We start from the raw sequence: 14173 nt of genomic DNA on the forward strand, positions 1-14173 counted from the left end.
TTTTTGTTATGATCTATACAGTCAAAGACTTAAGGATAGTCAGTGAAGCAGAAGTAGATTTTTTTTTTTTTTGGAAACTCCCTTGCTTTCTCCATAATCCAGCAAAATTGGCAATTTGGTCTCTTGTTCCTCTGCCTCCAACCAGCCTGCTCTTCTGGTAATTCTCATTTCACATATTGCTGAAGCCTAACTTCCAGATCTTTTTTTTTAAACCCTTACCTTCTGTCTTTGATTTGATAGTGAGTATTGGTTCCAAGGCAGAAAAGCTATGAAGGTAGGCAAATGGGGTTAAGTGACTTCCTTAGGGTCACATAGCTAGGAAGTGTCTGAGACCAGATTTGAACCTAGGACCTCCCATCTCCAGACCTGACTCTATTCACTGAACCACTTAGCTGCCCCAGCTTGCAGAATCTTAAACAGAACCTTCTTGACATGTGAAATGAGCATAGTTTGATAATTTGAAGCTTCTTTGGCATTGCTGTTCTTTATGTAAACTGATCTTTTCTAATTCAGTGGCCACTGTTGAGGTTTTTTAATTTGCTGGCATATTAAGTGAAGCACTTTAGCAGCATCATCTTTTTAGGATTTTTTGCTGTTCCACACCAGATTAAAAGTGCCTATTATATGCCAGATAATATGCCAAGTAAGCACAGGATATGAAAAAAAAGGCCAAAAGCAGTCCTACTCTTAAAGCGCTTACAGTCTTATGGAGGAGACAATAATCAAACAAGTTATATACAGGATCTGTAGGAAAAAATCAACAGAGGAAAGACACTAGAACCAAGAGGGGTTGGGAAAGTTTTTCTGTAGTGGTCGGGATTTCAGAAGCCAGGAGGTATATGGCAGATAGGTAGACAAAATGCCCTGACGAAGTGTCCGAGGAATCTCAATACTGGTTCATTGAGCAGGCTCATTGGTGAACTAGTCAATGTTTTCAGCCACAGTGACCCTTAAAGGCTATTTATTAAGATACTGAAATCTGCATTGATGAGGACTAATACCATGAAATGGTCCAATGTAAGAACTCAATAGCAGCAAATGCATCATGTGGGGACAATGACAAAGTAGAGAGATACCAGCTAGAGGCTTGTACAGTGGGGACTTCATGTATCCTGAGATTGTAATTAAACTATGAATCCTGTCATTGTGATAACAGTTGATCCCAAGAGTAAAAGAAATAAATGGGTTATCACAGGGTTGTAGACTATCCCTACTCAAGATAGTCAGGATAGAGTTCCTGTGACTTACTCATGTTAACTCATAACAAGAAGGCAAGATAGTTCAAAATAAGTTGGTAATATTGGTTCTCTGAAAAAGTGACTTCTAAATCTTCTAGGCAAATTTCAGAGGGGAATTTCTTTATCAGGAATCCCCCAAACCAATGAAATCATAGATTCAGTCCTTTCCCCCCCATGTTAGCCTAAATCTAATTTCTGCCAAACTGCCATCCATTTTGTGATGTGATAAAATTGTAGTCATGGAAGTTCTTCTCCAACTAATTTATGTTCTTGGCCTTATTATAGCTTGAATTCAGTTGTTTCTGACTCTTCCTTAGCTTAGTTTGTTCCATTGACATTCTTTTCTATTGTGATACTTTTTTAACCCTGATCAAATATTAATGCTTTATATATAATTTGAGGTCCAGAAATTCTCTTACTCTCCCCTTATTGCTTTGTTTTCCTTGAGGTTCTAGAATTTTTGGTCTTCTAAGTATATTTTTTTATTATTTTGTTGCGCTACATAAAGTACTCCCTTGGTAATTTGATCATTATAGAACTAAATCTAAAAATTCATTCAGGTATTATGGTAATTTTATTTATATTTTCTTTAAACAGTGTTTTGTAGTTGTACTTTTATGTGTCTTGAATGTTCCTGGGTAGACTGACTCCCAGGTATGTTACATATTTTAGAATTCCTCCCAGATTTTGTGGTTGCTTTTATGTCCCAGGGATTCTTAACTTTTTTTGCTTCATAGGCTTCTATGGCAATGTGGTAAAACCTATGGAATTTTCTAGAATAATGGTTTTAAATGCACAAAATAAAGTATACAGAATTACAAATGAAACGAATTATATTGAAATATAATTATCATTATTTAAAAAAACAAATTCAACAATTCCAATTTAAGAACACATACTACTTAGAAATGCTATTGGATTGTGTGGGTTTCTTTTGAATCTTATTTTACTGAAATTATTGGGTTAGTTTCTTGGCTTATTCGCTGCAGATCTAATTTCCCATCATACCTTTATATTATTAACAAATGGATAATTTTATCTTCTCTTTTTCTATGCTTATTCATTTACTTTCCTTCTCTTTTTTTTTTTTTTTTTTTTTTTTACTATCTCTAGCATTTCCAAAACTGTTAAATTACAAGGAGTAGAAGGGACTTCTTGCGATATCCCTAAAATTATTAGGAGGGCTTCTAGTTCTTTTTTATAATGCTAGCTTTTTGTTTAACAAATGCAATTTTATCACATTAAAAAGTAACCCTTGTATGCTGTGCTTTGTAGGTTTTTTTTGCAAAATTGCAAAAAATACAGTTATTGATATCAAGTTATTTGGAATGTTTTGGTTTGATATGATTTGTTTTGTAAATGGTTTCCCTCATGTTCCCAGTCTGGTAAAAATCTGACTTGGTCAAAGTGAATAACGTTTTGAAAATACTATGTTTTTATTTGAAAATTTTGCATCAATATTCATTAGTGCTATTGGTCTTGTATATTTCTGTGCATTTGGCATTTGGACTATATTTGTCCCATCCCATAAGAGGAAATTTTTTTAAATCCTCACCCTTCCACTTTAGAGTCACTACTGTGTATTGGCTCCAAGGCAGAAGAGTGATAAAGGTTAAGGGACTTGCCCAGGATCGTACAGCTTAGAAGTATCTGAGGCCAGATTTGAACCCAGGAACTCTTTATCTCTAGGCCTGGCTCTCAGCTCACTGAGCCGCCTAGCTTCCCCCCATAAGAGTCTATGAAGTCAAATTAGATTGTTTTAAATGTTTAATTGTGATTTCTCAGCTTTTGAGGATAATTTGTAAAGCATAAGCATAATTACTCTTTAAACATTTAATATGATTCACTTATAAATGTATCTGGAGCAGAGGTTTCTTCTTTCGGTTGTTCCTACATAGTGTTTTACTGGAGCATTCAGATACGACAGCATGAATTCCCTCTACCCGAGGAATAAACCAGGTTAGGGAATGAAAACTTATTACATGGCGTTTATTCCACTTGCTAGAGATACTTGCTAGAGTATGCCAGAACTCTTTACAGTTAACTCTATTTTGCCTTTTCTTTCATGATAATGAAAGACTTTTTTTAGCATACATGGTTGTGGAGAGGAATGGAATAGGAGAGGAATGAAAAAATGACCAGGTATTTTAGGAAGAAATAAGGTTTTTTATAGTATGTGAGGCAGAATTGTTAAGAAATGGGGACCAGTCTAATTGCATCTTAATACGTTACTTTTCTCTCCTATCCCTGCAACCCTCGACTCTTATTAGCAACTACTATTTCTTGGTTGAGAGCATTTTCAAGGACTTTTGCTATGTATTTATTAAAAAAACAAACAACAAATTAGTTTGAAAGAATAGATAACCTTAATGATGAGAAGAAAATAGATGTGGTTGGCATATTAAATATACATGATAGACAACAGACTCCTGCCTGAAGGGAGAATGGTGGGAAGAAGTGAGGGTATGTGGCTGTCTTCTATGGTTGGCTCCAGGAAGAGAACAGATTCTTCTGAGAACTAATATGCTTCCCTTAGTCTCTAACCCAAAGCCTATCAGCTTGTGGCAGAAGAGCTGACTTATTACTTTTAACTCTTCAAATATATTACTTAAAAGCAAGATATTAATATTATCCCCCAAACTGCTGAGTCCTTATATTCTGACTTTTCCTGACCCACTTTCCACTGGGATTATTGATACTAATGAGAGGCCAAAGTTAATTCTACTTTGAACTTCTTTGGGTGGAATTATGTGTAATGAAAAAAGCAGGATATTAATTGAACATGGATGTGCTCAAACTTGAGAAGCCTTTGAGAATATCAGGTCAATGCATCACGGGTGCTCCTATTGTCTCTCTATAGCCCATCCTCTGAAACAGCTGAAGTAAATTATTCAGGTTAGATTATAAATTCCTTGAGTGCAGGGATTATCGTATTTGTATTTGCATCCCCATTGATTAGCATAATGCCTGGCATACGATAGGCGCTGTACTTAATAAACATTAACTGTTTTCTTTGAAATATTTCAATGGCCCTCTGCTCTATAGATAGATAGATAGATGGATGAAGGGAGAGAGGGAGAGACAGACAGACAGACAGACAGACAGACAGACAGACAGACAGACAGAGACAGAGACAGAGATCACTACTCCTCTCCACCACCAAATTTTTGGTTGTTGTTCTCTCTTTTTCAATCATATCTCACTCTTTGTGATCCCACTTGGAGTTTTCTTGGGAAAGATACAGGAGTGGTTTGCCATTTCTTTCTCCAACTCATTTTACAGATGAGGAAACTGAAGCAAATAACATTAAGTAATTTGGCCAATGTCACAGCTAGTAAGGGTCTGAGGTCAGATTTTAACTTAGGAAGATGAGTGTTCCTGACTCTGGTTCTAATACTCTTTCCAGTGCACCATTTAGCTGTACCCCTTCCAAAATCTTCCTCCCCATTAAAAAAAAAAAGTCTTTTGTCCATTCTCACATAGTTGGAATGTAATAAGTGTTTTAATCTTTCTAAGCCTCAGTTTCCTCATCTGTAAAATGAGAAACCAGATTATCCCTGGGATCTCATCAAGCTCTAGATCAGTGGTTCACAAACTTTATTGGCCCACCTCCCCCTTTCCAGAAAAAAATATTACTTAGCCCCTTGGAAATTAATTTAAAAAAAATTTTAATAGCAATTAATAGGAAAGATAAATGCACCTGTGGCCATCACTGCCTCCCTGGATCGCTGCAGCACCTACCAGGGGGCGATGGCGCCCACTTTGGGAATCACTACTCTAGATTATGATCATAAGTATTTTTATATAATATCAAAAGCATGATACTTTATTCCTCTATTAGGCTAATTTTCCTTGTTTTCCTGTGGTAGTTATTATTCATTCCAAAAATCCCCTCAGCTCCCCACCACTATATCTATAAACTATTTCTTCGGAGAGACCTTAATATAAGTCCAACCTTAGGAAATTAGATTGTGGTTTTCTTTTTGTGTGGCTGTTTTGAGGTCTTATTTTTTTTCCTTTCAGAATGTTCTGGAGAAATAGTTCCATAACTTATCATTTTGTTTATTTGGTTTACCTCTTTGTGAATACAACATTGTTAATCCTGTTTAATTTTTTAAAAATAATTTCATTCAGTCAGAATGAAAGATGAGTTCTGTTTCTAATAGAATTTTCATGCCTCGTTAAAAAAAAAGCAAAAAAACTTGACACAGTGCAGTGTCTAGTTAACAAATGTGATTCATATATTTTTTAAAGATGGCATTTAATGCTTGTAATTAAAACTAATCATGCATAACTATATTTAACAAATGTGGGCATTTTCTCAAATTAAAAACTTGTCTAACACACTCTGGTTATTTTTCCAAGGGCAAGTCCCAAAAGAGACATTTCTCATTTTCACGGAAGTCTCTAGGGGTAATATTCATTCCGCTCCAGGAAACTGCTGAAAATTTAGATAATTTAACTCAAGCCATTATAGTTTTTTTTTTTTTGGACAAAATTAAGTTTTTTTAATGGACAAAATTAAGTTTTAGTAGTTCAAAGGGAATGTGCCAACAAGTAATTCTGATAACTTGATGGAGTACTTACCACATATTTACTAAATTTAAACTCTTGACTTTCTTTGTGTACTCTTGACAGTTCTTATGTAATAGCATTATATTACATTTTAGAAGGAAATATTCTGAATTCATGTAATGATGTAGACAGAAATCTTAGTAAATTTTTAAAATAACCTGTGAAGCGTTTCGTGTATATTCAATACCTCATTTCTCCTTGTCACAAAATTATTTCACATTTATAAAAATAGGGAAGGTAATATATAATAGTATAACTCTTTTTATGTGAGACCTTTCCTTAGAAATATTTTGTTTTGTTTTGTTCCTGTTGGCTATAAAGCAGGATCTGTTCTGTGCTATTTAGCTTTTTAGTTATTCTTCAGAGGACTCTACTGGCTACGTCCACCAATTCCTATCCTTAGGGCTCCATCTGGCTTTCATGATCTGAATAGAATTGTGTCTGAATGGAGTTTAGGAGTGGCATGTATTCAAGAGAAATGAATTGTATCGAAATTTAGAGAATAGAAAATGCTTAGTTGAGCTCATGTGCTCTATGGTTATGGAAAATTTCATATATACATACACCATCGAGTTGTATTGGAAATGCTTATATTTGGGAGACAGCATGGCACAGTGGGTAGAGGGCCAGACTTATAATTAGGAAAATCTGGATTTAAGTCCTGTTTCAAATATAGACTGACCGTGTATCCAGGGATAAATCACTTAAACTTTCAGTGTCCTGGCAATTTAAGCCACCTGGCAATACTCTAAGACTATAAGTTACCAAGGAATTGCTGTTCTACATTATAGGGGCAGTTTCCACAATGGGAATTCCTTGCACTGAAAAAATACAGATCTAGCCACTATCCCCTCTCCAAATGTGTTTGAGAAAATCTTAATGATTTTTGCTCATTTTCATAAGTTTCAGCATCACATATAAGCAAAATAATAGTTGCCTCAACACAAAGTATATGTTTCAAACACAAATTGTCAATATATTTTTCTGAGCACCTTCAATACTTGTGACCATGTGTTACATATGATTTAGATTTCATTGTGAACAAGATATAAGCAATGAAAAGCATAAACTATGCTAGGCAAGGACAATGATGAATTATTGGCAATATTTGCTGCCAGAATTCAGAAGAAGAAAATTCCTGAAACTATTGGGGAAATGTTCATTGGAAGGCTTCATCCAGATGGCAGGAAATAAGTTGAATCTAAGGTAGATAAGATTTGAATCATGAGAGAATAATTGACCTACAAATAATACCCCTCCTTTTCCTAAGGAAGAATATGAAGATGAAAATGATGTCATGGGTAGTGTCCAGACTTAGCATCAGTTTAAAAACACGTGCTTCAGAAGTGACAGCTCAAATCTCACCTTCTACAGGAGGCCCTTCCCAGTCATCCCCATCCTCATCCTGTCTCACTGAAGTTACCATCCATTTATAGCTATTGTTCATGAGTTGGACCACCACCACCTCAAATCTTTTCTTAAGAATTACTAGCCTAACTCAAGCACACTAAATAGAATACAGTATGACAAATTTTGTTTTATATGATTCATGTTCTTTCCCTCTCCCCAAACATCTCCCCGCCCCTTAGCTAGTCTGCAATTCTACATGTATCATTATTGATCAAGACCTATTTCCATATTATTGATGGTTGCACTAGGGTGATTGTTTGGCATCTACATCCCCGATAATATCCTCATCAACCCATGTGTTCAAGCAGTTGTTTTTCTTCTGTGTTTCTACTCCCACAGTTCTTCCTCTGACTGTGGCTAGTTTTATTAGTAGAGAAGTCCATTACATTCGATTTTACCACAGTGTATCAGTCTCTGTATAAACCCCATTCTCCTGGTTCTGCTCCTTTCACTCTGCATCAGTTCCCATAGTTCTTCTAAATATATTGGATATGCACACTCTGAGGAAGAACTGTGGGAGTAGAAACACAGAAGAAAAACAACTACCCAATCACATCGGCTGATGGGGATATGATTGGGAATGTAGATGTCAAACAGTCACTCTAGTGCAACTATCAATAATATGGAAATAGGTCTTGATCAATGATACATGTAAAACCCAGTGGAATTGTGCATTGGCTATGGGAGGGGTTTGCAGGGAGGGGAGAGAAATAACATGGATCTTGTAACCATGGAAAACTATTCTAAATTAATTAATTAAATAAAATTTCCTGAAAATGAAAAGTAAATCAATATATTAGGTATGTATAATACACACACTTACATGTACCATTATGTCTGTGGTTGTTTGTATGCTGTCTCTCCTATAAGCTCCTTGAGGGAAGGAACTGTCTTTGCCTTTCTTTGTGTTAGCTCAGGGCTAGGCACATAATGAGAGATTAATAAATGCTTGTTGACCAACTGATGAACAGGATACTTCCTGAGGCAAAGAATTGTCTCCATATAGATTTAGAAAAATAAAGCATTGCCTGTCAGTAACAATCAACAAAAAGTAACTGTTGTGCCCGTTGGTCAGATTTTTTTTCTGCTTCAGAAGAAACTGTTTAGTCTGGTGGGAAAAAAGTTAAATCCTTGACATGTTTATTCATGCTTACAGAGGGTATTTTATGAATTGACTTATATTCTTGTGTTATGTATTTTGGGTAATGCCAGTGGTTATTGTGCTGCATTTGACTTGATGTCTAGAACACGGACTTACTCAGATTGCTTCATTTTCAAAGGATCTTCTTATCTAATCGTTTTTTTCCCTTTCAGACTAATGGGCGTATATCTGGAAATGGTGATGTATATCAAGAAAGGCTAGCACGATTAGAAAATGATAAAGAATCTCTGGTTCTACAGGTAATCATTTTACCAGTTTCCTTTTAGTATATTCACAAAGATTTCATTTTAACTTATTGGCAAGTCAGTTTTCTACTCTTTACATTTAATGCACATACACATATGTATGCATGTATGCATGCATATGACATGTATATATCATATATATATATTGTGTGTGTAATTAGCACATAAATGGTTGGTAATGGCTTCTTCCTTATTTTACTGGCAACCCTTTGGTGGCCTTCTTGAACACACACACACACACACACACACACACACACACACACACACACACACACACACACACACACACGAGTATTATAAGTCCAGTGTGTTTAAGTCCTCTTTGTTATGTGAATTTAAGAATAAACTCATATCACCTTCAGTGAACTTTTAGGATGCAAAACTGAATGCTCAAGGAGGGGTATTTGACTGTGCTCTAAAACACATACACCTAACAACATTATGTTTCTTAATTCCAGAAAATCTTTTGAAATCTGTCTAATATTTTTTCTGAGTAACAAGAACTTATTTGATTTGTTATTTTCCTTTTAATTTAAGTTAACTAACATCTAACTTCCATTTCATTCTTGACAAAGTATGATATATATGAAGGTTCTGAAATAATTATCTCATCTCAAAATTGTTACACAGGTAGTTGGTAATAGCTTACTTCATATTTTAATGGCAATCCTTTGAACATTTTCAGAATGAAAGGATTAGAAAAAGTAAGGAAATGTGTAAGTGTAGGTGTCATATATTGCTCATATTATAATGTTGATATTATTGTCTTTTTTTCATTTAAAGAAGTTAAGGAATGAATGTGTTTTGTTATGAATTAAATTAAGGAATAGACAGAAAAACACAATTCTTTTTTCCTTGCATGTATATTTTATGCTTTTCAGGTAAGCGTCTTAACAGATCAGGTGGAAGCTCAGGGAGAAAAGATTCGTGATTTGGAGTTTTGTCTTGAAGAGCACAGAGAAAAATTAAATGCTACAGAAGAAATGTTACAGCAGGTATGGAGAGAAAAGTCAACCCTAGCAGAAGATTTTCTGCTAAACATGGGGAGAGCATAAATCTTTTGGATTGTTGTCTCTGTTGGTGTACTGAATTCTATTCGGTGTGTTTCAGTTTGCCTAGTAAATGGTAGTAAAAGATTTGAGTAGTTGTAGCCCACGAGTAAGTGAAGGAAAAGAACCTTAAAAGAGAATCACGTTAGGGGCAACTAGGTGACTCAATGTTTTGAAGTTAGGTCTAGAGATGGGAGGTCCTAGGTTCAAATTTGATCTCAGACACTTTTTTTAACTATGTAACCCTGGGCAAGTCACTTAACCCCCATTGTCTAGCTCTTTCCACTCTTCTACCTTGGAATAATACAATACTGATTCTAAGGCTGAAGGTAAGGGTTTGTTTTTTTTAAAAAGAGAATTCCATTTGTAGTGTTGGAAAACTCTTAATTTTTGCATGTGCTTTGTTTTCCTCAATTTTCAGAATAATTCCCTATATGATGAAAAAAAAATTCTTATTTTTCTCTTATGGAAAGGGATAGATGAAGGCAACTCCTATACATTATCATTTCACAGGTGTTTGTTTTGCCACAGGCTAAACAATGGCAATCCATCTTCAGAAAAGAATGTTAGAAGACTAAGCAGAGAGATAATCTGTCTTCACTGGCGAGCAAAGAAAGGAATTCCAACCCAGCCTCCTCCAATCTTTTTTTGGCTATACCATTTACTCTACCTCAGTGGTAGAGCCTTACTTGCTGTTTTTTTTTGAAATTAGATAAGCCCTTGTATTAGAAAAAGATGTTCAGATTTTAGAAATATAATTAGTCATTATCTCCAAAAGTTGTCCTCATAAAGGTGCCCAACTTTACACTGTATTGGAAAAATGCTTTATTTTGAGGCAAACTCGTATATGCAGCACATTAAAATGTTTCTTCCTTTCATCAGGAACTTCTGAGTAGAACATCTCTAGAAACTCAGAAACTGGACCTCATGGCTGAAGTATCTAACTTAAAGCTAAAATTGACTTCTGTCGAGAAGGACAGATTAGATTACGAAGACAGGTTCAGAGATACAGAGGTGAGTCTATCAATACAATTTATTACAAGCCAGTTTTTCAACTTATTTTAAAATGTCTATTTGGTTGTCAATTCCTTTTTAAAAGAAAGCATTTATTATTAGTGTTTCATGGCAGCTTGCATTAGGACATTAATATTTTAGTCAGTCATTATTAGGCACATCTGGAATTTAGGGTATCTATAGAATTTTTAGATAGTCTCTTATATAACTTAATGAGCTAGTTTTCCTACCCCACCCCCACAATATGAGAAGAGACAGAATAGGGTAGCAGATGTGTAGATGGATCACCAAGTTCAAGTCTTGCTTCTGACACATACTAGTTGTGTGACTCTGGGCATCTCGCTTAACCTCTCAGTGTCTCAGGCAATTCTAAGATAATAGATCATAGAAGGTTGTGGGGTTTTTTTTTGTTTGTTTTGTTTGCAGTAGTGGGAGGAATTGAGTGACTGGTTGCTTGTTTGAATTCTCCATATTAAATAAATCATGGTTCCACACTTGTTTCATTCCTCCATATTTTTTCCCTCCTCTCAAAGAAAAGCTCTCAGATGTATAGTATATTTATTTTATTTCTAATGGGAAGTTTTTAAATATGTATGCTTTGTGCAGGTTGCTTCATAATTTAACAGGGCTCTTAAGAAGTCATTTAATCCGTCCTCTTGCCTTTGGGTGGAACTACACATAAACAATCTCAGATAAGGTTTTATTCTGTGATGATAATAATTGTATTGATTCCACAAACTCTTTTACTTCCTGAAAGCTGCCATGATGATAGTCTTCTCTTTCATTTCTTGAGGCTTGAGATAGACAGGTGTTCCATATCTTTTTTTTTTTTTAAAACAGGCTTCAGTTTCATTTGTATCTTATGAGCCAAATGAAACCATTCTGGAAGAACTGCCATAAAGACTGTAGTTTAGTTCTCTTTTCCTTTTGACCTTGCTTCTTTTCTCCACTATTCTAATTACCCTCTTTGGCTGTTTGTATACATGGCACCTTGAGGGAAGAAGAGGACCACAGGCTGGTTTATACAATGTTAAAGAACTAGGAAATATTCCAATCTTTTTATCTTTCCCACCTTTACCTTTAATTCTGATCTAAACTAAATCCCTTACACTGCATTTCACTACCTTTCCTATTGCCTCATTCCTAATTGGAGATGGAAAGCACAAACTGCTCGGCATCTTTTCTTTAAAATTCCCTTCATCAATCAGAAAGCTCTAAGATCACAGCTCTTTCCAAGGCTAATTCCATGTCATTTAGTTTTTCCCTCCTTTTACCTTAGAACCCTTTAATCATTTTAGCTGCTCTCTTTTCAGTCCATGATGTCACTATTTCAGTCTTTAAATATGAATCCCATTCCCTCTTTAGCTATGGAAATACATCCCAGTGGTTAAGGACAGGGGCTATTCTTTTATTTATCTTTGAATCCCTATTGCCCAGTAGAGTGCCTTATATATAGTAGGTATTTGATGAAAGCTTGTTGATTGAGTTGAATTACTAGCTTGGTTGGGATTTTATTCCATCAGATCTCCCACTGTCTTTCTTTTAATCTGTTAATTTGATTTTCCAAAACAAGACTCCAAAAAAAGTCAACCTCTTTCTAAATTCCTGTCTTCTCCTAGTCTTTCAAAATTGTTTCCTATTTTTTTCTTCTTTCATTTCCTTTAACCTCACAGTCACTACATAACTTAATAACAGAACTGAGCCAACAGATGGAGAAGGTGGAGGTGGAACTAGCTCTCTTCCAGGAAAAGAGGTTACAGTACGGGGACCAAGAGGTGACCTTTTGCATCATGTACCATGACGTTGGGGCAAAGCTTAATCTTTCTGCATGACTACCACTCGATTTCCAGAGGTGCAAATATGACTCTAACCAAATAGTCAAACTAAACTGCATTGAAACTGCTTTCATGAGTCCAGTAAAACTCTGTTGAAACATTTGCTTGTACTTTTGGTTGAAATTCTTTAACAGTTCTCTTCCATTCACTCAACCTGCTCCTAGTCATAGATGGCATGTTCTTATTGCAAGGGTTAAATATTAATGGTTTGACTAAAATATATGAAAATTATAAATAATGATGATGGTCGCCATTCTAAAGTATTATTGCTCAAGGTCAAAATGACTTTTAATAGTTTTTATTTACAAAAGAGGAGAAGGAGTGAAAGTAGAAAAATACAAGAGTAGAGAAGATATTTAGCCTATCCAACTAAATATTGCTCCGGTGCTTGACTCAGCCAGGACTTACTGACCTTGAAGGTCAACCAGAATTAAACTCTCTCTAGAAGACAGGAAGGGAAAGCCAGCTATCCACGCACCCAAGTTCCTTCTAAGAGGCAGGTCAAGACATGACTGGAGCTGAAGGTGACTCCTGAGGCTGACTTTCTTCCTTGAGCCAAGACCACCTTCTTGAAGCCAACTTCCTTCTTGAAGTCCAACTCCTTCTTGAAGCCAACTTCCTTCTTGGAGTCAACTATCCCAGCCTTAGAAATTCAGGGTCTTTTATATTGGCTTCTTGTCCCTTCACCTTTTCACAAGGGCCAATCACAGCTTCCAAACTGCCCAGCACTGCCCAGGGCAGCAGTGTTTGTGGGAACTGTTTCTCACCTTCTGGAGAGGTGAATATTCATCAAAAGAGTTCAAAGATTCCTGGCTGATTGAATCAAAAAGGTTCACAGTTTTCTGATTGATTGAATTTCTAAGGGTGTGAATTCTCTAAGTACCTTGCTAGCTTCTCACCTAGCACTAAGTAGGGTGTTCAATCTTTTGTTGATTCAAATTAAAAGTAGACAAAGGAGAGTTAATCCTGTTTTCACAATCTGGTGAGGTACTAAGTAGGGGTACTTAAGTTATTGTTAACCAAAGTGTTATCTCAGAATAGACAAAGGGAGTAAAGGATTCCCTTTCACAAAAGTGTAAATTCCAAGAGACCAAAGAATTCCCTTTTAATATTATCTATAAAAATTCAGGTAAACCTAAACTCTTACCAATTATTTCAGTGAAGTTTCATCACACAATTCTTACTTTAAAATAATTATAACAAAAGCAGTTTTAAAAATAAAATAATTATGACATATTCATACCTAACAGAGGGAAGGTGATATATAATTAATATTAAGTATTGTTTAATATTAACATAGCATAACAATATAGCAATATCATTATATATGAAATATACCACATTTGATAACTGATAACATATGTCTATAGTGTCTTAATGATCTCAAAGTACATGTATCTATATATGAGCTCATTTGAGATGGAAATAAGATATTTCAAATTTGAAGTCAAATATAAAAAGAAAATACAGTATTTATTTTCCTATTTGCCTCTTCCCACCTCCCTGAAAGCAAAAATGGTTCTTGGAAATTTTGCGTCTCTAAGGACAATTTGCCCTTTGCACCCAAAGCTTGGGCTAATCATTAACATCCTGGGATGGAAAAAACAATGTCTCCAAAGATCTGGAAACTGGGTTTTGAATTCTA

At 35.3% G+C, this 14173-nt stretch overlaps 1 protein-coding gene across 1 annotated transcript in view; it reads left to right on the forward strand.

Moving 5' to 3' along the window:
* PPFIBP1 (PPFIA binding protein 1) overlaps positions 1-14173 on the forward strand; it is a 211895-nt gene that overhangs the window by 153981 nt on the left and 43741 nt on the right. The window contains exons 5-7 of the mRNA XM_044678659.1: positions 8538-8624; positions 9512-9625; positions 10562-10693. Coding sequence (XP_044534594.1) covers positions 8538-8624; positions 9512-9625; positions 10562-10693 — 333 coding nt within the window. The remainder of the gene's footprint in view (positions 1-8537; positions 8625-9511; positions 9626-10561; positions 10694-14173) is intronic.

This window comes from Gracilinanus agilis, chromosome 5, assembly GCF_016433145.1.
Source record: "Gracilinanus agilis isolate LMUSP501 chromosome 5, AgileGrace, whole genome shotgun sequence".
In the NCBI taxonomy this organism is placed as follows: Eukaryota; Metazoa; Chordata; class Mammalia; order Didelphimorphia; family Didelphidae; genus Gracilinanus; species Gracilinanus agilis.